At 40.2% G+C, this 23,266-nt stretch overlaps 1 protein-coding gene across 7 annotated transcripts in view; it reads right to left on the bottom strand.

Annotated features, from left to right (window-relative positions):
- Positions 1–1,202: 1,202 nt before the first annotated feature.
- LOC133624496 (dynamin-2-like) overlaps positions 1,203–23,266 on the bottom strand; it is a 46,214-nt gene continuing 24,150 nt past the window's right edge. For 2 of the 7 annotated variants that reach the window (XM_061988101.2, XM_061988099.2), the window contains exons 11-20: positions 22,192–22,278; positions 22,042–22,112; positions 19,293–19,347; positions 18,488–18,598; positions 16,548–16,657; positions 16,352–16,463; positions 15,539–15,706; positions 9,763–9,989; positions 6,672–6,908; positions 1,203–1,868 (exon numbers count right to left, since the gene is read on the bottom strand). In XM_061988101.2, coding sequence (XP_061844085.1) covers positions 1,805–1,868; positions 6,672–6,908; positions 9,763–9,989; positions 15,539–15,706; positions 16,352–16,463; positions 16,548–16,657; positions 18,488–18,598; positions 19,293–19,347; positions 22,042–22,112; positions 22,192–22,278 — 1,242 coding nt within the window. In that variant the 3' untranslated portion in view covers positions 1,203–1,804. Of the gene's footprint in view, positions 1,872–6,671; positions 6,909–9,762; positions 9,990–15,538; positions 15,707–16,348; positions 16,464–16,547; positions 16,658–18,487; positions 18,599–19,074; positions 19,087–19,292; positions 19,348–22,041; positions 22,113–22,191; positions 22,279–23,266 lie in introns of all 7 variants that reach the window. The other 5 variants (XM_061988100.2, XM_061988098.2, XM_061988096.2 and 2 more) reach the window with 4 other exon arrangements.

Below are 23,266 nucleotides of genomic sequence, written 5' to 3'. Positions count from 1 at the left end.
CCTATCACAGCACCCCCAACCGATCACATGTTGATCACATAGCACATTTACACAAAGAACCATCCAAAAAAACCCTGCATGCATACTTTTGGGATGTGGGAGTACCCAGGAAAAAAAAAAAAACACGCATGTGTTGGAAAACATGCAACAATTTTTTTTTTTAGGTAGATAAAGAAGCATGGTTATCATTATATCCAGTCACCGATGCCTTTTGAATGTGAAATGAAAATCACACTATTTATTTCAGAGCTTCAGCACAAATTGGGCAATGTAAATTCTACCTGGCAACAAGGCCGCGTCCATCACCTGTGGTTGCTACGAGGGCAGCTGTGCGCAGGTCGTCTGTGTGGGAAAACCATATCATTGTTAGTTTTTCCTCAATTCGACACCGCAGAGAAGCAAATATGCTGAGTAAAAATGCAGTTGCACACCTGTGTTCTTCCCAGCTATTCACAGGGCCGGGGCATGAATAAATATCTGTTGCCGCTAACAACAGCAGTTACCATAGCGACACATCCATTGGCTGCCTTCACCTGACTTTAATGTAAATCCGATGTTACCTGGGTTTACCTGTTTAGTAAAGATTACGTTTACTAGAATTTTACTATAAAATATACTGTGTTTTTTGCAACATATAACGGTAAATGGAAAAACTTTACCATCGTTTTTATTTTATTCTGCCAATTGAGCTGCCAATTTTTTTACCGTTAAAAAACCCGTGGTACTGTTTTACCATTAACAGTAAAAATAGCAACCATAGATCTTACAGTATTAACACGGGCAGCTCAGTCGACAGAATTTCCCGTAAAACAACAGTGGTAGAGTTTTTTCAATTTACAGTAACATGCTGTAAAAAAAAGCATTGCAAATTTTACAGTAAAATGTATTGTCATTTTTACAGTGTACAATTTGATGGATAACTTGCTCTAAAACCATAAGTCAAGCAGAAATTAAAGTATTTTAACAAAATAAAATGTTTGGAAAGTATGATAATATATCTATTGCTATATTGGATAATATTAAAGTTGAAAAGGTATGCAATGTCATGCGGTAACTGCATTTTTTATCCTGTTAAAACAGAAAAAACAAATAAGTAAGAAAAATTTGCATGCTTTCTATCTCGTTGTTAGTGCACAAAAAGGCATCAATGCTAAGACATAAGACAACAGAAATAAAGGCACACTCTCTTTATATTAAGGCCATCATTTTTAATAAACAACCTGAAAGACAGGCTCTTTCCCTCCTTTCATTTTATCCATACTCTTTGCGTTGGTACACAATGGACTTCAAGATTCAAATGAGACCAAAGGTTGAGCGCTATAGGGAGATGAATGATAAAGATATAATAAAACCTTAGTTATAAGGTCGGTATGATAGTGAACGAGGTTATAGCAGTCCGAGTAAATAAAAAGGTTGATTGAAGGACGACTCTCTAAAGCATAATTTCATAGATCTGCCACCAGAGCAGAGAAAGGATCAAAAGTGCCGCTCGCTTATTGAGGTGCTTAAGTGTATAAGATTTTCGACAATAGATTAGCAGATAGAAATCTCTTTAAAAAAGCCTTTCTTACCATAAGAAATCATGAACATTAGTATAAAAGACAAACAAATGTGATGGATCATAACCTATACGACTCATCAGAGTACTGTACATCCCTTTACGTCATGTCACTGTGCTTGTTGGAAAAAAAAAAAAAATAGACGACATTATCTAAACAAGTGTCTGAGATGCACGGATAGCTAACTGGAAATATAAAAGTGTAAACTGAATGAAATATTTGTGTGTGTGTGTGTGTGTGTGCTTCTAGTCAAGCAGGGAAGGTTCCGAAGGACGTATGATGGTGGGTCGGGGCGCAGCTGGGGGTCTTCTGCTGCAGGAGGGACAGAAATAGGGTAGTATTAGGAGAAAGGGAAGAAACATGCAAGGAACAAATATGATGAGCTAGTCATGCACCATGAACACCAGAGCACCACAAACCTGCACCATCCACAAAGCCACCGTTTCATAAGTAGTACAGTAGTACCTCAACTTACCGGCAACTTTTTAACATGTACAGTAACATGCCTTCTTTAAAAAGAAAAACTTTTAGTTAAGAAATTGTACAATTGTACAAAAACAATACAATGTAATGTACTACAAACAACTACAGTAGTTTTATGAAGTAATGTAATAATGATGTACAGCATTTACTTTGGAGCATGGACTTTTACAGTATGTCCCTCCAGCAGCTTATCCTTATTGTCATGGGTTTAGACACCAGGGTTTCCCTTACATAATAACAATAATAATAATAATAATAATAATAACAATAATAATAAAACTGCGATGAGGTGGCGACTTGTCCAGGGTGTACCCCGCCTTCTGCCCGATTGTAGCTGAGATAGGCTCCAGCGCCCCCGCGACCCCAAAGGGAATAAGCGGTAGAAAATGGATGGATGGAATAATAATAAAACAAAATAAAAGCGGCTACAACTAAAAAAGTTTTTTTTTACGTGTAAACAAATTAAAGTGATACAATGGATATTAATATCCATCCATCCATTTTCTATCACTTGTCCTATTATGTGTGCAATATTGACTAGTGATGCACCATAAAATCATCCACCGGAATCAGACTTTGATCATCGAAGCAGTGCTGCCGAAACAGGATGTTGTGATGACACAAGATTGTCTGGAGCACAGGCAGTATGTCCGCGATGTGGACGTATTTTAATATATCCGAGATATACCCGCGGACAGCGATCGACAAAATGTGCAAATATTAAGAGGACAGTGGCGGCTTTTAAAGGGGAACTACACTTTTTAAAAATATTTTGCCTATCATTCACAATCATTATGAGAGACAAGAACACACGTCTCTTTTTTTAATTCTAAAGATAAAAAAAAAAACGTTTGCAAGATGCGACTAACAGGCGTCTCTTGTGTTGCCTTCAAAGCCCTCTAAAACAACTTCAAAACCCTCCATCAACAATTTATATACACGCTGTAAGTATATTTACTGTGGTAAGAGACACGTTCATAACAATATGTAATATGTCACGTTTGTGGCGCATGATGATGCAGGGTTTTGTTCTCCCAAGATGCAAGGGACGAATCCGGACAGAACTTGCAGGTAATGCTTGATTTAATAATAAAACAACACAAAACAGGTACAAAACAGAAAACAAACCGACTGAAAAAGGTGTCGAGCGCACCGGAAGCTAAGGCTACAACTTAGCAACGACTATGACATTTAGCAGGGGCTAGGAGACAAGCAAAAACTTACTTAGCAGTCGCGTGACACAAATAAAGAAACCAGCCTGACTGACTGGAAAAGGCAGGCTTAAATAATGTCAGTGATTACAACAGGTGCGCGTCAGAAACACAAGCGGCAGGTGGAATTAATATGTAACTATGGTAACCAACTCAAAGGTGCACAGACAGGAACAAAATGAGTCCAAGACTAACAGAAAACACACGTGACCCGAAAACCCAAACAGAAATATGATCCGGGCAGCGGATCATAACAGTAATATGTCCAATATTTAACGTATTTTGGTCTTTTTAACCATTACCGGAACTTATTTTCTGTGCACATTTATTTCCGTGCCCATAGCAACATACTTCCGACTTTGGGCAACAAAGGTGTGTGTTTTCTATGCAGACTGCATAACAAACAAAAAACAATACTTTTTTTGGACAAATGACAATTCACTATCTTATTTTTTTGTAGGCTGAATATACAGAGGATGAACTTCTGGTTATAGACGCCTAACGAGCACAAAGAGAGGGTGAAAGGTTGGAGCAGACGGAACCTGAGAGAGTCAGGACCGGTGTGAATACTGTAACTGTGGAGCTTGGAGCTAAGCTATGTCGACATAAAGGTTGTGCTTACCCAAAATCAACTAAAAAAACATGTCCCCGGCCAGCTGTACGAAACAGACAACTGTCCATCGGGTAAGCCCCTTTATTATTGTTCGTAATAAGTGCAGCACGTCACCGTACACTACAGTACATACGCTAGCTGTATACAAACAAAACATTAAATGTGGGCTAATAGTACATTCTCCAATAACAACAGATCTTAGCAAGATGTTAAATTTGTTGCTGGCCGATTCTCTAAAAACTTGAAAAAGTCTCAACAAAGTATGCGCTACAGTAGGCAACAATTAGAGCAAAATGATATACAGTATTTTAAGAAAAAACATACACTATATTGCCAAAAGTATTTGGCCACCTGCCTTGACTCACATATGAACTTGAAGTGCCATCCCATTTCTAACCCATAGGGTTCAAAATGATGTTGGTCCACCTTTTGCAGCTATTACAGCTTCAACTCTTCTGGGAAGGCTGTCCACAAGGTTGCGGAGTGTGTTTATAGGATTTTGGACCATTCTTCCAAAAGCGCGTTGGTGAGCTCACACACTGATGTTGGTTCTATCGGGTTCAGGTCAGGACTCTGTGCAGGCCAGTTAAGTTCATCCACACCAGACTCTGTCATCCATGTCTTTATGGACCTTGCTTTGTGCACTGGTGCACAGTCATGTTGGAAAAGGGAGGGGCCCGCTCCAAACTGTTCCCACAGGTTGGGAGCATGGAATTTTCCAAAATGTGTTGGTATCCTGGAGCATTCAAAGTTCCTTTCACTGGAACTAAGGGGTCAAGCCCAACTCCTGAAAAACAACCCCACACCGTAATTCCTCCTCCACCAAATTTCACACTCGGCACAATGCAGTCCGAAATGTACCAATCTCCTGGAAACCTCCAAACCCGGACTTGTCCATTAGATTGCCAGATGGAAAAGCGTGATTCATCACTCCAGAGAACGCGTCTCCACTGCTCTAGAGTCCAGTGGCGAAGGGCTTTACACCACTGCATCCCACACTTCGCATTGGTCTTGGTGATGCATGACTTAGATGCAGCTGCTCGGCCATGGAAACCCATTCCATGAAGCTCTCTGCGTACCGTACGTGGGCTAATTGGAAGGTTACATGAAGTTTGGAGCTCTGTAGCAACTGACTGGGCAGAACGTCGGCGACCTCTTTGCACTATGCGCTTCAGCATCCGCTGACCCCTCTGTCAGTTTACGTGGCCTACCACTTTGTGGCTGAGTTGCTGTTGTTCCCAAACTCTTCCATTTTCTTATAATAAAGCAGACAGTTGACTTTGGAATATTTAGGAGCGAAGAAATTTCACGACTGGATTTGTTGCACAGGTGGCATCCTATGACAGTTCTACGCTGGAAATCACTGAGCTCCTGAGAGAGGCCCATTCTTTCACAAATATTTGTAGAAACAGTCTCCATGCCTAAGTGCTCGATTTTATACACCTGTGGCCGGGCCAAGTGATTAGGACACCTGAATCTCATCATTTGGATGGGTGGTGTCGGAGGCAGATATTTACATATATCCGTATTTAAGTGTTACTTCTTTATTTTCATAATCATATTACAAAACAGCTAGTGTTCTTCTTCCAATTGTGGTCTTTTGGTTGTCTGCAAATACTGTGTGCTAACCTTGACTTTGGAATGTAAGGAGGAGAGATACTCCTTTTCCTTATCTGTTCCTGTATCCAGCTGAGGAGGACAATGGGCATGTGTTTGGGCGAGAAAGAGAGACAAGACAACGAGGGTGGGAGGAAGAGACACTTTATAGAAGAGAAGGTTTCCATATTTTAGATCAGACCATCTTAGCTGCGCGATTGAATGTTCTATGCTGGACTGGTCTCATTATATTTCCAAAGCTTTGGAGATAAAATTACAAAATACCTATTCTGTCTCTGGTGGTTCTTCTACTCAGCTGTACTGTCATAAAGAGCTTGGGAGCGACCAGCCGCTTGAATTCCCTGGGAGGAACAACTGGTCCAAACGCAACAATTGCCAAATACTTTTGGCAATATAGTGTATGTTAACCGTAATTAATAATAACAGATTTGTTTCTAAACAAATGTATAAACATTTTTTTTAGCTTTTTTAACGAAAATACATGCATCATAGCAGATTATGCAAATTGTATGACAATGTCTTGTTGACCACGCCCCCACTACTACAGGTATATTGGCAAGGCGGGGGAAACCCCGGACATTTTTTTTAACATTCTTAGCTGATGTTAGACTTATTCTGCTTCAGTATGGTGCAGACTAGCAGTCAAACGCTTAAACTGATACACCATGTTGGCGACAGAGTCATGTTTTTGATGATTTTGTTCAATGAATATCCTCCACTTCTTCTCAGCACTGTCCTTCACACTCACTTTCTTCCTTCCCATGCTTGGAAAACAAAGTTATGTCCATCTCTAGCTATAAGCTAAAGCTTATAGGATGTTTAAGGTGGATCTTACATTTGCTACACCAACTAATAGCGGGGAAGCTTGTAAATCAAATTGTTGCTTGCAACTTAAAACATAACAATTAGCCGAGAGACAGCTCTTATCTCCAAACACTCTTAAGTTGAGGTACCACTGCACACATGAAAAGCTTTATTAGCCCCGTTTCAAGCCAGAAGTACTGTTTAGTTCACTTTTAGAAACTAGGAAAGATTCCAAAATAACTTTTTCCAGTTACATTTTCAATGTCGTCTTGTTCTGTTTGAAATTAGAAGGAAATCCTCATTCTTAGTGTGTTGCAGCTTTGATGTCACACTATTAATAATTACCATGTTTACTGTAACTGTATATAAAGGTTGCGCGTCTACCTTGGGATGCCGGGCGGCAGGGAAGGAGGCACGCGAGCCGGCCTGGAGGGGATCACAGGTGCGTTCAGATCAAAACCCGTCTGGGCGGGCGGCGGTCCGGGTCGTGTAGGCACTGGTGGTGCCCCGAATGCTGGTGAAGGGTTGAGGGGAGGGGCCGCACCCGGCGTTGGTCCCCTGACTGCAGGGGGTCGACTTGGAGGGGGTGCTGTCGCCGAGGCAGGCCGTGTCCCTGGAGGACTGTGATAGGGGAACATTTCAGTACACTTGGAAAGTCTTTAAATTTTTAAATATTTTTTTTATTTTCGAGGGAAATGTGTGTGACCTCTTAGTATTGCAGTTTTTATTACTATTGAATGCAGCTGAGATAGGCTCCAGCACCCCCCGCGACCCCGAAAGGGACAAGCGGTAGGAAATGGATGGATGGAATAGTAGTTACCCTCTTACAGATGCTGTACCTCAATTATTCACAAGGGTGCCATCCAGATGAACCAGAAGATGGTTCACCCCAAATATATACTTCTAAGGACATACCTTATTTTCCGGACTATAGCGTGCACCAGTATATAAGCTGAACCCACTAAATTTTAGAAGAAAAATATTTTTTCCAAATATTAAGCGCACCGGTCTATAAGCCGCAGACATATACGTTGTAAAATGAGTAATTTACATAGAAACATTTTGTAAATGTTTATATACATACCTTAACTGTTTCCAAGCAGTACAAGTAAGGCGGCAGTTAAACAGCTGTTTAAACAAAACAAAACCCACTAGCTGTGAAAGGTAGCTCTCCAATCAGCTAAACAGACTCATTAACTCCATGGTGACATTTTGGTGAATTTACTGAGGAATTTGTGAAACTGAAACAATACTAAAAGAATGCCATTGTAAGTTAATAACACTAACACAGAAACTTGTAAACATGTTAGCATATTAGCTAATGCTAACAACACTAGCATGATTACATTATGACGGTATGTACAAATATGCATGAAAACACTACTATCGAAAATGTGATGGTTTAGAAAGTCTAAGTGAATTATTTTGGTTATATTGTAAAACTTACAAACGTTGCTTGGAGTGGTAAATGACAAAAAAACATACGAGTAGAAAAGCTATTGACGACTAGGGATGATGTTTGATAAGAAATTATCAAGTTCAAGCCTATTATCGAATCCTCTTATCGAACCGATTCCTTAGTGATTCTCATATCGAGTCCAGATAGGTTGTTGTATATGAAAAAAACCACAATATTTGGTTTAACAAATCACTTCACATTCTCTACTGCTCGCTACTATAGTATTACCATATCTGAGCAATATATTGTGCAGAAATGTGGGGAAATAACTACAAATGTGCGCTACATTCGTTAACCGTGTTACAAAAAAGATCAATTAAACTGATACATAATGTTGGATATAGAGAACATACAAACACTTTATTTATTGAGTCAAAAATGTTAAAGTTTGATGATTTGGTAAAATTGCAAACAGCTAAAATGATGTGGAATTAAATGATGGAATGGATTAAGTAAAGAAGTTGTACTGATATGATCCAGTTTAAGAGGTTGTTCAAATGAATAGTGCTTACAAAGTACAAAGAAGAAGAATTATGAGAAATACTTTCTACTTTATCGAAAATAAGATATTCTTAATCTCAGTATATTAATAATGACTGAATTAATTAATTACATATTACAAAACTGTTGCATATACTAATTCACAGATATTTTATTATAAAAAGGTCAGTAAATGATGTATATATTTGTCCGATCATGTTTTGTTTAGTTATGTTCTGTTAGTTTTGGACTTCCTTAGTTGTTTTGTGCACTTCGGGGGTTTGTTTTAGTCACCATAGTTACTTATGATTTTCACCTGCTGCTCATCAGAGACTCTATTTAAGCCTGTCTTTTCCGGTCACTTGTCGTGGCTTCGTTGTTTGCATTTGCAACAATTACGTTGGCATTCTGGTTTTCGAGCGCATGATTCCTGTGCTAAGTTACCTTAGCTTCTAGTATTCCTGTGCTAAGTAAGTTTTTGCTTTAGCTTCTCGTGCGAACGGCACGCTTTCCTTTTGTTTCGTTCCTGTCTGTTGTAATGTGCATGATTTATGAGAAATAAATCATTTCCTACCTGCACGCTTTCGTCCGGAGCCGTCAGTTTTGCGTCCCGGGAGAACGAACCGCAGCACGCTGCACCCCACCGTGACAAATGACAGAGCTACGTGACGTCATTTCTTATGACGTCCGTCCCGAATTTCTTGTCGGGACGGGATTCGTTCCCAGGGATTCGAATAAAGAACCAACTCTTTTTCTTTACTATAGTGGTCTCGATAACTGGTACCGGTTCTCAAAAAGGGATTCGAGTCCGAGGACTCGGTTCTTTTCTTATCGAACAACCGGGAAAACCGGGTTCGAGCATCATCCCTATTGACAACTAATAGACGGAACAGCACCTATACTTCCGGTTCAAAGCACGGAACAGAAAAAAATACTGTAGACTTTTAACCCACAGCATCTGCAGTGAGCGAACTCATCTAAAAAATTATGCCATAGTCCAAACAATAACACACCTTTTTAGTCTATGTGTCGGTGTTACTACTTCGTAAGTTTGTTGTATACACAACCTTTTGGCCGCGAGGAAAGAAAAAAAACATAGATTAAAGTTAAAGTTAAAGTACCAATGATTGTCACACACACACTAGGTGTGGTGAAATTTGTCCTCTGCATTTGACCCATCCCCTTTGATCACCCCCTGGGAGGTGAGGGGAGCAGTGGTGCCACGCCCGGGAATCATTTTTGGTGATTTAACCCCCAATTTCAACCCTTGATGCTGAGTGCCAAGCAGGGAGGTAATGGGTCCTATTTTTTATAGTCTTTGGTATGACTCGGCCGGGGTTTGAACTCACAACCTACCGATCTCAGGGCGGACACTCTAACCACTAGGCCACTGAGTAGGTAGAATAACCGCACATTTGTATAAAACTCAGGGTACAGAACTCGGAGAAAAGTGTAGCTGTTTATATAGTCCGGACAATACGGTACTCTAAAATAAATGCCCGTCACTAACTGCAGTTGAGTAATTGTAATTGTTACCCAGAATCTTTGGCCATCCAGGTGTCGTCTACGGGCGGCGGCACAGGTGTGGAAATAGTGGTGGTGCTGATGTCTCCAATAATGACCAGAGATTCCTTCAGCGCGTGGTACATCCTCAGCATCTCGTCTCTCCTCTGGGCCTGCTCAGCAGACTCTTCCATCAGGCTGCTCTGGTCCCCGGCTGAGTACAAGTAGGCCAGCAGCTCCGAGTGGATAAAGTCCTTTGCCTGGTGGTTAAAAAGCATCATATTTCATTATTTGTATCTTGTTTTTCACAAATTAGTGTACATATTTACTTGTATTGTATGTATTGTCCATCTATTTTCTACCGCTTGTCCTTTTCGGGGTCGCGGGAGGTGCTGGAGCCTATCTCAGCTGCATTCAGGCGGAAGGCGGGGTACACCCTGGACAAGTCGCCACCTCATCACAGGGCCAACACAGATAGATAGACAACATTCACACTCACATTCACACACTAGGGACCATTTTTAGTGTTGCCAATTAACCTATCCCCAGGTGCATGTCTTTGGTGGGAGGAAGCCGCAGTACCCGGAGGGAACCCACGCAGGCACGGGGAGAACATGCAAACTCCACACAGAAAGATCCCGAGCCCGGGATTGAACTCAGGACTACTCAGGACCTTCGTATTGTGAGGCAAATGCACTAAACCCTGTGCAATACATTACTTGATTACTAAAATAATCAATAGGTAGAACACTAATTAATATATTAATCAAAGGTTGGTTAAAAGCCCTTAAGTCATCTTATAAAAACATTATTTAGACCAGGGGTGTCCAAACTTTTTCCACCAAGGGCCACATACTGAAAGTTTAAAAACATACAAGGCCATTATGTATTGTGTAAAATGCTAAAAACAGACATTATACATATTTAACAATACAACTTTGTGTCAGCTTTGTCTTACAGGTGGCAAAGCATTTGATTATTAGTAGTGTCACAATTTCAGGTCTTTCTTATTTTATTAGTTGTTTTTAGCTCTTTTTTTCGTACATTATGCGGCGGGCCAACAAAACTCGAGCTGCTGGCTGTACATTGCGTAAATTATGCACTTTGGACTCTAAAGATTAATAAATGCTTTCGACTTTATAGGAAGGTCTTTCGACAATTTATTTAAAAATTTATAGCTTCTGGAACAACACTGACATTTGTGTTTGGGTTTTGTGTGGAAGAACTTACGAGCCCTGATCTCAACCCAATAAAACACATTTAAAATAACTCATAACAGAGCTGGTGAGCCATCAAGCCCTTTCTAAGGTCCAACATCTGTAACCTCGGGCAACCAACACCACCGGGTATCGATCAGATAGCGGAAATGATGCGATGATAAATCTTAATCTACTGAAACTCGCTTCATTCTACAGCTTCCCTCGAATGTGCTCACTCCAGTGATAGTTTGCTTCTTGGATTGGTCAACCAATACAGAAATTACATCCGAATCACAATGCTTAGTCATCCTGATTCCAAAACAATTCATAATTTTCATAAATCGATTAAAAGAAAACAAAAAACAACAAAACAATTTTTTTGTTGCTTATTTTAAAATAGGAATACATTTTAAAAAATATCTCCATGGAACCAGAATGAGCTTTTATAACCTGTAACCTGTTTTGAAAAAGTTGAATTATAATTACTATACCAAATAACACATAGCGAAAATCGGTTTTAATCGAGAATCGTGTTGAATCGAGAATAGATTCTGAATCGAATCGTCACCTCAGGAATCGGAAGCAGATCGAATCGTTAAGTGCCCAAAGATTCACACACCTAGCAGACATATGTTTCAGGAAGGTTTAATTAATAACAATGCGTTAATCTTGACTAGCTACTGCCCTCCCTCTGCGGCCGTTGTGTGACTATGTAAACAAAGTAAACAATAAGGGACGGCGTGGCGCAGTGGAAGAGTGGCCGTGCGCAACCCGAGGGTCCCTGGTTCAATCCCCACCTAGTACCAACCTCGTCATGTCCGTTGTGTCCTGAGCAAGACACTTCACCCTTGCTCCTGATGGGTGCTGGTTAGCGCCTTGCATGGCAGCTCCCTCCATCAGTGTGTGAATGTGTGTGTGAATGGGTAAATGTGGAAGTAGTGTCAAAGCGCTTTGAGTACCTTGAAGGTAGAAAAGCGCTATACAAGTACAACCCATTTGTCATTTATTTATCACTGTAACTGCTTTAAGCTATTTGTTACGCTACATCGGGGATAGCTAGCATGCCGTAACATTTGATGTTTTAGTTTACAATGTCTAATCTTTTTGGTGTTGGTGTGTATTCATATTTCATCATAGTATTTGCCATAAGGTGATGATACATTCTAAATTGTTTACTTTGTTTACATAGTCACACAACGGCCGCAGAGGGAGGGCAGGCGAATAGGAAAGTAAACAGGATGTTGGAAGATTGTTGGATAATAAATTACTTTTTCTAGTCTTTTTATTGTTTTTGTTTTCATTGATACTGTGTGTGCACCATTTTTAAAAAGTGAATCTTGTCCCATAAAATAAAGTAAAAAAATGGTAACAGCACCAACACAATTCATCAACAACACCTCATTCTGTCATGAGGGCGGTTCTCCTGCTCTTTTTCCTGTTGTCTTCCTACTCCCCTCCCTTCTTGTATCTGTAAGTCTCTACCCTGTCATTAGTTTCAGGTGTGCTGCCAGTCATCTGAGCCCACCTGTCTCCAATCAACCACCAGATTTAAACCCTGGATCTCCACTCAGCTGGTGCCAGTTTGTCCATTGTCTGCGGTAGAGTTTAGTCTGAGCATAGGTACTCTGTCTTTTTCCTTGGACCTTTTGTAATTTATTTTTTTGTATTTCCTCAGGTGGAGGACAGATATTGACCCGGTTTTCCTGGAGCTGAACTTTTGTTACAACTGATTTATTTTCTGCAGCTATTTTTTGTTAGTAAAAAGAGACTTTTACGGATCTGCACTTGGATTCAAATTTTTTGAGATCACAACACATTCTCAATTCACACTTTCTACAAAAGCTATAAAAAAATGTACAATATTAAAAAGCAATAGTACACAACAGTACAGTATATGACAGTAAAACACTGGTTTTCACAGTACAGTGGTATGTCAACATAAAAGTGCCCCAACTTACGAGTGTTTTGAGATAAGACCTGTCTCTCGGCTGATTGTTATGTAACTACAGCACAAACAGCCTTGTTTTTTCACCATATAAATGTGCATGACCACATGATACCGACAAGGCGGCGTTATCAGACTTTTGCCCTCAAAAACGATCGTTTCAGGTCACCCAGGACATGTGGACGAAAGGCTGAAATGATATAAGACTTATTTGTTCCCCACCTAAAAACTTACCTGTGTTAATACCTTATAAACAATCTCTGTGAACCTTTTCAATCCGGTTTCAGGGCAAATCACTCTACGGAGACAGCCCTCGCAAAAATGACTAATGATCTACTGCTAACGATGGATTCTGATGCGTCATCTATGTTGCTGCTTCTTGATCTTAACGCTGCTTTCGATACCGTCGATCATAATATTTTATTAGAGCGTATCAAAACACGTATTGGTATGTCAGACTTAGCTTTGTCGTGGTTTAACTCTTATCTTACTGACAGGATGCAATGCGTCTCCCATAATAATGTGACCTCGGACTATGTTAAGGTAACGTGCGGAGTTCCTCAGGGTTCGGTTCTTGGCCCTGCACTCTTTAGTATGTACATGCTGCCGCTAGGCGACATCATACGCAAATACGGTGTTAGCTTTCATTGCTATGCTGATGACATCCAACTCTACATGCCCCTAAAGCTGACCAACACGCCGGATTGTAGTCAGCTGGAGGCGTGTCTTAATGAAATTAAACAATGGATGTCCGCTAACTTCTTGCAACTCAACGCCAAGAAAACGGAAATGCTGATTATCGGTCCTGCTAAACACACATTTATTTAATAATACCACCTTAACATTTGACAACCAAACAATTACACAAGGCGAATCAGTAAAGAATCTGGGTATTATCTTCAACCCAACTCTCTCGTTTGAATCACACATTAAGAGTGTTACTAAAACGGCCTTCTTTCATCTCCGTAATATCGCTAAAATTCGTTCTATTTTATCCACTAGCGACGCTGAGATCATTATTCATGCGTTCGTTACGTCTCGTCTCGACTACTGTAACGTATTATTTTCGGGTCTCCCTATGTCTAGCATTAAAAAATTACAGTTGGTACAAAATGCGGCTGCTAGACTTTTGACAAGAACAAGAAAGTTTGATCATATTACGCCTATACTGGCTCACCTGCACTGGCTTCCTGTGCACTTAAGATGTGACTTTAAGGTTTTACTACTTACGTATAAAATACTACACGGTCTAGCTCCGTCCTATCTTGTCGATTGCATTGTACCATATGTCCCGGCAAGAAATCTGCGTTCAAAGAACTCCGGCTTATTAGTGATTCCCAGAGCCCAAAAAAAGTCTGCGGGCTATAGAGCGTTTTCTATTCGGGCTCCAGTACTATGGAATGCCCTCCCGGTAACAATTAGAGATGCTACCTCAGTAGAAGCATTTAAGTCCCATCTTAAAACTCATTTGTATACTCTAGCCTTTAAATAGCCCCCCTGTTAGACCAGTTGATCTGCCGTTTCTTTTCTTTTCTCCTCTGCTCCCCTTTTCCTTGAGGGGGGGGGGGGGGGGGCACAGGTCCGGTGGCCATGGATGAAGTGCTGGCTGTCCAGAGTCGGGACCCGGGGTGGACCGCTCGCCTATGCATCGGCTGGGAACATCTCTACGCTGCTGACCCGTCTCCGCTCGGGATGGTGTCCTGCTGGCCCCACTATGGACTGGACTCTTACTATTATGTTGGATCCACTATGGACTGGACTCTCACAATATTATGTCAGACCCACTCGACATCCATTGCTTTCGGTCTCCCCTAGAGGGGGGGGGGGTTACCCACATATGCGGTCCTCTCCAAGGTTTCTCATAGTCATTCACATCGACGTCCCACTGGGGTGAGTTTTTCCTTGCCCGTATGTGGGCTTTGTACCGAGGATGTCGTTGTGGCTTGTGCAGCCCTTTGAGACACTTGTGATTTAGGGCTATATAAATAAAGATTGATTGATGATTGATTGATAAAGCCGCGGTCTGCAACCCACGGTTTCAGAGCTCTTTCGCCTCATTGTTGTGGCTCCCGTTGGAGAAGAGTGACTGAAATTAGCATTTTTGAGCTCCATAATTTTCTGATTGGTGATTGCAAAGAAAGCAAGGAAAAGGGAGGTGGAGCCGGTGTGTGTGTTGTGAGAGGGATGTGTGTACGAGATATGGGTCTGATTTTTGAGTGTGTGACCCTCGGTTAAGCTAACCGTGAATAAATCTCAAAATTGAAAAATTTCAGATTGTTTTAAAATGCGTTGTTTTGCGGCTTCAGACTTCTTTGGGTTTTTTTGTGGAAGAGGGGGTAAAATGTCTAATTTGACAGTAAAGTTTGCTGGCCACTCTTTTACATGTTGTTTTTTTCAAAAAATTAAGGTGTTATAACTTCAAGAGGGGTTGGGGCAACTCCACATTTTCATTCACATCCAAATATTGAATGTCCAACCTACAGAGCTGGAGTCTTTTCTGCTTCCATATGACCACAGAGTCCAACAATCAAACTTAAAGGGAATACTGTATGTGTCTATTTAGTTCCTAACCGCCCTGAAAGTCATTTACCTCAAAAGCCAGTAAAACAACAGGACTTAAGTTATACTTCTCCACATGCAATATTAGTAAAAGAGGAAAACCTACACTGTTGATCATGAGGTGCATGATGGTCTTCGGCATGAGGTCTCTGATTGACTTGTTGACGATGCTGATGTAGGAGTCCACCAAGTTGCGGATGGTCTCCACCTGACGCTCCAATTGTGGGTCCATAGACACGGTGTCGCTTGGATTCATTGCGTCTTCATTTTCAGGCTAAAGAAGGGCGGGACAGACAGAAAAGGAGACACGACAGGCGTTGGTCTGTAAGCTGATGACCACACTGATACAAATATGTTGTTTTTTGGTTGCATCATTTGCACAACTAAACTTTTGAGTATCGAATACTATATGAAAGTGTCAGTTAAATTCATGCCCACAATATCAGTGAACTGACTTCTGTAGATCTATAACCTGCTCAGTGGCCTTGTGGTTAGAGTGTCTGCCCTGAGACTGGAAGGTCGTGAGTTCAAACCCCGGCCGAGTCATACCAAAGACTATACAAATGGGACTCATTGCCTCCTTGCTTGGTACTCAGCATCAAGGGTTGGAATTGGGGGTTAAATCACCAAATGATTCCTGAGTGCAGTCACCGCCGCTGCTCACTGCTCCCCTCACCTCCCAGGGGGTGAACATGGGGATGGGTTAAATGCAGAGGATAATTTCACCACACCTAGTGTGTGTGTAACTATCGTTGGGACTTTCTCTTTTAACTTCATTGGATAATCACCATAAAAACTGTTCATGCAAACCAAAGTCTGGTCTTAACCTTCATGATCGACTGGTTTAACGGGTCCAAAGTGCACATAACTGCAACCAATCTTCAAATATCCTTGGGCCACACGCGCATGTTACCACTACCTGGTCTTTCTCTGGGTAAACACCAGCTCTGAGGAACGAGGCTTTCCAGCTGTCGACATCCTCCTGGGTGTCACATGCCAGCTCAATCTGCCGCAGGTCTTTGTACACGTTCCTGTGGAACACACGTGCAATGACAGGACCGGAAAATATATTGAAAAAGCTTAAAGATATGGGTGGTTGGCAGCAAATGACTCACCTCTGCTCAGTGTTGAAGATGGCAAATACGTGTTTGCTGGACATGAAGCCCTTCTCCACGTCTCTCAGCTTTAGGTTGTCCAGAGGCAGCATGTACTTCTTCTCTTTCTCCTGAATATTCAGGAAACATGCGGCCAGTCAGTTTACTGTCATTTAACAGGTGTGTTCTTTACTAATGCAATCACTGAATACGTAAGAATTTAACCATAAGTGAGAATTGTGTTAAAGGGGCCCTATTATGCAAAACCAAGTTTTCTTAGCTATTAGTACCTGCTGTGTCAGGCTTGTCCCTGACAGTTTGACTGTGTTTTAGATTTTCCTCTGCGTTTGTCTTAGTTTTCTGTCAGCGCTTTTATTTTGTCTTCATTTCCTGATTGTCTCCCTGAGTGCTGCTTCCCCTCAGCTGTGGCTGATTGGCAACTGGCCACACCTGGTGTCAATCAGCCAGCTGCTATTTAAACCTGCCTTCCCCTCCAGTCAGTGCTGGATTATTGTCATTGTCGATGTCACTACTACCTGTCATAATACTTGTCGTAGCTCTGTCTACTTTTGTTCACTCTGCTCATGTCATAGTTCCTTCGTGTGTTTTAGTTTTAGTTTGAGTTCATAGCCAAGTTTGTTCTCCGCCTTGTGCGCGCCTTTTGTTTGTACCCTTTTGTTTGTTTTTTTTGCTATAGTGTTAAATTAAATCATGTTTTCCTGGACAAAGCCTGCCATCTCTGCATCTTGGGGTTCGTCACCAACAACTCTTGACATGCTGTTGTGTATACGGGATCTGCATAAATTTTGAAATCAAACTGAAGGAATTGCGCAGATATTTTAAAACAATCTTGCCTTCCTTCATACTTTCGGGAACAAGCCATTTGGAATGTGCCCATTGAGTGACGTTTTTCCCAAGTGTGATGTCAGTGGACTGTCCATATATTGTAGAGATTTACCCAAATTGCTTAGCACACGTCTGACAATGTAGTCCAACGCTGTCGTCAATAAGCTCCTTTTTTTCTCTATCCTCTTGTTGTGGAGCAGACTGGTTCATACATGCACATGCATCCTGCGCTGTAGCCATTTCTAATATAAAGTAGCGTATAGTTGTAACTTAATCTGTCAGTAGATTCGCTATGGTAATGCTAAGAACTACAACGAAGATAGCGGGTCGGAGACGCTGTAGAAGTGGAGCCACGTAAATAAGACCGCCCACCAAACGGAGCATCCTGAAGAGACGGTCAGAAAATGGCTTATAAACAGTCTGTAAAACATAATCTATGCAAAATGTTTACCAAAGAACCACCATTACATGTTATGTAGACCACATGAAAGTGTTTAAAAATATATATATAATATGACCCCTTTAAACATTACTGTTAAAATAGTGAGTACCGTATTTTTCGGAGTATAAGTGGCACCGGAATATAAGTCGCATCTGCCGAAAATGCATAATAAAAAAGAAAAAAACATATATAAGTCGCACTGGAGCCCGGCCAAACTATGAAAAAAACTGCGACTTATAGTCCGAAAAATACGGTACTCGGTTTTGTATTAAATGTACATAAATGTCATATACAGTTAAAGGTGTATTATTAATTTAAACTGTACTACTCAATTTTGATTAAGATCAATATTTATGTAATTGTTCATTATTGTGATTGTAGTTGGCAGTGTATAACTAATATGTTTGCCTCTCTTGTACAGCAAAATATAGGGTAACCAAATATATAATGGTATTAATAATTGTAGCTAAAATTCAACTTTAGATTTGTACCTGTTAAGCTTATTTTATCTGTGGAGTTTGGAGGTTTGCGAATAGCTTTTTCAAGTATACAAAAAATTAAAAAAACATAAAAAAAGGTCCGATATGCATTCTAAACTTCTTTAGAACATTTAAAACAACAACTTTGGCTTGTTTAGCGCTAGACTGATGTCTTAAAACAAAAGCCACTTTACCTCTTCATCTTTGTACCAGGAAAGTGACTCTGCAGTGAGGACAAACCAGTAGTCTTTGGAGCCTCCCTTCATGATGCTTATGTTGATTGTTAGCCAGCCTCGGCGGATAACCTGAATTCGCGAGAAAAATACATAAAATACACAAAAGCAAACGACAATAAAAACTAACCCCAACTACAAGCCTGAGAAATTTCATTTAAAAGAAACCCATGCAAGTCCAACCCCTACAAACAAAACAACACAAAAAAAACAGAGAGAATATGAAGTTAAATGATATGCTTGAAAGAATATGTCAAATTATTTGATCCTTTTCTCTGCCAGAGACAAAAGAACACAACAATTGAGTGGGATAAAGTCTACAATAAATGGAAACAACTTCAGGGACTATTATGTTTTTCTTCTTGAAAACAGAGTTTAATGTCAGTTAAAATTGCCCACAAGACATCCAGTTCTTAAAGCATCTTCAAGAATGTACTCATTCACTTCCCGCTTCTTTACTGAGTGTTTTCACAAAAGGTTTTAAAGGATGGTTGACTCAGCTCAGACACCCACCCAAAGAGGAAGGGACTAAGAAGTGGGGTACTCACAAGTGTCTGTCCCTGGGTCATCGAATGTAGGGACAGTATTGGAAATAAAAATGTACAAAGACAATACATAAGGGCACATACAGTACACAAGTGTGTTAGTATGAAAGCAACAAAAGGCTCAGATGGGTGGTGACAACTATTAACATTAAAATAGGAGACGGACAGCAGTCGTGAAATTCCATGACTTCAGATTGAGCAGTGTAACAATTATACATTACCTGGTTAGGCATGACTCTCTTCTTGGTAGCATTGGCAGCGGTCCTCTGCTGGGCACTGCAAGATGAGAAGTATTGCATAACCTATCATGTGAAACTATGACGAAGGGATAGTCATAAGTTATTTATTTCACAGTACCCGCTATAATCCTGCAACGGGAAATTCACTTTACACACTGCTGTATATGCTGCGTGCCATGCATGCCTTGCTCATGGGCACCTCAACAGCAGTAACTGCCATGTATTTGTATCCGCATCGAGACTCAAACCAATATCCGAAGGCCAAAATTCGAATGGACTAGCTACTGCCACGCCAATTATAACGCTGATGATGCTTTAACTATTTAAATGTTGCAATTACAATTTTTAGGTTTTTAATACCTCAGTTATTGTACAACCCACTTGGTTTTTGACCATATTTTTGCAAACAGTTGGCCCTGGTTTTACTATACCCTCTCGGTTTTTGTACGGCCAAATATTGCGTGGCACAAATTACAGTAAAGCGACTGCAAAATCGAGTGCCCCCCAAAAAATATTTCTTTATTTTTTCGAACAACTGCAAATGAACCAAACCATGGGGCAAAAGAAAGTTGTGACTGGTAGCACATTGCTGTGGGGTTTCGGAGTCACGACAGTGTGATGGGTGGTGCCAAAAAGCACTGTCTAATCGCATCTTTTGCAGTACCAGTAAGTAAAATTGTGTCGATGCACAGATTTTGTTTATGAGTTCTTGGATACAGCGCGAGTGCAAGCACGTTGATAAATAAGATAAGAAACACTATTGAATTCAAGAAAAAAAACGCCACCTTTGCCAACAACAGTCTTCAATTCAAATTTGCCGTTCATATGTAATCCACATTGTTTTCTGCATTTACAACTACAATTATTCTCTATAAAATGTGTTTTGTGTTTATGTTTTTGTGTATCTGTAGAGATTTAATTGAATTAAACAACTAATCACGTTACTTTCTGGTTGGTGCTCGAGAATGGAACAGACGTGCACTACCATTATGATGTTGGTGTGTTTCTATTGATACCATAGTGACTGAAACTTTATCCAGATTCACATCAAAATTTAATGCATTCTCCTTTGGCCAATGCGCCAGCTGTCTACAAAGTTGAATGAAAATGTGTTTAGAAATGTTCCCTGTCAATCCCTCTAAGAGTGCTTGTCTTTTTATTTGCTGTTTTTAAAGTCATTTCACCCCCTAGGAAAAAAAACCACCAATAAAAAAAGCTAAATGTTGGTGTTAATTTAAGTAGTACCTGCATAAGAACAGTCAAAATGCATTATCGCTATGACACTTTCATCTGGTGAATACAACTGTATCCTGTTACAGTACATACTGTAATGTGTGACCTAATGTATTAAGTTGCCATGAAAATGATGTGGAAAAACAGTTTCAGATGGTGTTTCATAGTCACTCAATCATTGTCTTATGGTGGCTTTAATATTTCTCTATTATTTCTAAAGAACGTGTAGAACAGTGTTTTTCAACCTTTTCTGTGCCAAGGCACATTTTTTTCATTGAAAAAATCTTGAGGCACATCACCAGCAGAAAACATTAAAAAAATGAAACTCGGCAGCCGATATTGACGGTAAAAAGTCGTTCTCGCAATTGTTGGATATGAATTCAAAACATAACAATCATGCATCACTGTAGGTCTTGTCTCAAAGTAGGTGTACTGTCACAACCTGACACATAACGCCGTGACTTATTTTAAGTTTTTTGGTGTTTTTCTGTGTGTTTTATTTTAATTCTTGTCTTGCGCTCCTATTTTGTTGTTGATTGTCATGTCATGTACGGATGTAATTTGTGGACGCCGTCTGCTGCTCCACACGCTGTAAGTCTTTGCTGTCGTCCAGCATTCTGTTTTTGTTTACTTTTACATCCCTAACCAAGTGCCTTTTCTTAGCGGCACTTACCTTTTGTTTATTTTTGGTTTAAGCATTAGACACCTTTTTACCTGCACGCTGCCTCCCGTTGTCGCCTTCAAATTGTGATTACGACAAACCATGTTCCCGACATCTACAAAGCAATTAGCTACCTGCTGCCACCTACTGATATGGAAGAGTATTACACTGTTACTCTGCCGATCTCTAGACAGCACAGACACTTAACAACGGCACATTTGCGGATTATAATTACTGATTTGCAAAAAATATTTTTAATCCAATTAGGTGAAATTGCATAATCTCCTACGGCACACCAGACAATATCTCACGGTACACTAGTGTGCCGCGGCACAGTGGTTGAAAAACACTGGTGTAGAACATTGGTTCTCAAACTTTTTTCACCAAGTACCACGTCCGAAAACACTTGGCTCTCCACGTACAACCCTAATGACCAACATTCAAATACAGTAGCGTAGTAGGCAAAGTTTTCATTAAAAACAAGGCAGAGGTTTTATTTAACAAGTATATTTAATATTTTTGGCCAGTGTAACATTACGACCGTTTGAACAGTAACGCTGTGTTTCAAAATAGGAAAATGAAATACTGTGCTTTAATCAAGTGATTCTTTGGTGTGCCACTAGATGGAGCCGACGTACCACTAGTGGTACACATAGTTTTAGAATCACTGGTATAGCGCATGACGCGAAAAGCACCTCACAGTCATTGTGATATACTTGATTGCAATACAATGCAACGACGGACTTGATGTGCATTATATTAGTTATTTCATGTCAATTTTAAAAATAGATGAGTAAGAAAATGAACAAACAAGATTTGTTGAAAACAAATTCTCACTTGGCAAATCCAATGAAGTCCTCGTGATTAGTGTTGATGTAGGAAAGTTCGATATCAATCAACAGGAGCACCTAGCAGAGCAAACATAACACACATTTGCAAATGAGTTGAATGATGAGTTGCAACACACACACACATGTACACACTAACCTGGTCTTTAGTCTTACTGTCTCTCTCCCTGATGTAGGTGGTAACGATTCGTTCGGTCTCTTCTCTCAGACGAGGATACGATCCCAACTACAACAAACACACAGGGAGAACAAACACACAGTGCTGCGGGCACCACAATTATACAAAATGCAGAAAACCTAACCACACATTAGCATGGCAGCACCTACCCACACAAGCACACATATTACTTGTGTATGATGAACACAAAAAAAAACTGGAGGCAAGAGCAGGGAGGCATGCAAATGAAAGTGTCCTATCAGCTTGAGGTATTAAAGCTGCTGTATGTCACTGCTTTAAAATGATTTTTTTTTAAACCAAAAATATAGGAAGACCACCAACTGAGAGCATATGTTACCAAAACTGGTTTAAGAGGACAGACTTAACCAACTGTTTTTATTAAGTTTGGCCCAAATAATGGCTGTCTGGTACAAATGCCCGTCACACGTGCATATACCAAAACAAAAAAAGGTCTTGATAACAAAAGTCATTAAAAACACTGTACTTTAGTGACTATTTTGCTGTGATATCAAGTTATTTAAAAAAACAAATGTCATAAATGTTAAACAGTTCAATAACAAGGTCAATTGAATCAGATTAACAATGTCTAAGACTACTAACACCCATCAAAAATGCAAAATGTTTCACCTGGATAGCGGCAAACCTAACTCGAACACTTCACTCAAAATAGACATCATAAGGTCATCAAAGTTCACTTTTAAGCATTCACACACAGCACTAGCATTTTGGAACAGGGATGAGGTGAAAGAAGAAAGGTGAAAAATATTATGAATCCATTTGTGGCAGCATAGGGGAAAGCTATGTATAAGTTTCACTTTTGCATATCATTGCACCTAACTGTGGTGCGTTCAAAGACCCTTGATTAAAAGTTAGAAACAGAGGCGCCGCTACTTTTTAAAACAGGAGATTCACTAATAATTATCTAATCATGATAATGATGACGTATTATTATGATTCGTATTATCCATAGATGATAATCGTTTGTGAACCATTTTCTACTGCTTGTCCCTCTCGGGGTCACAGGGGTTTTTGGAGC

This window comes from Nerophis lumbriciformis, linkage group LG27 (assembly GCF_033978685.3).
Source record: "Nerophis lumbriciformis linkage group LG27, RoL_Nlum_v2.1, whole genome shotgun sequence".
Taxonomy (NCBI): Eukaryota; Metazoa; Chordata; class Actinopteri; order Syngnathiformes; family Syngnathidae; genus Nerophis; species Nerophis lumbriciformis.
The sequence above is the reverse complement of the archived record's forward strand: the minus strand, read 5'-3'. Positions and strand labels throughout refer to the sequence as shown.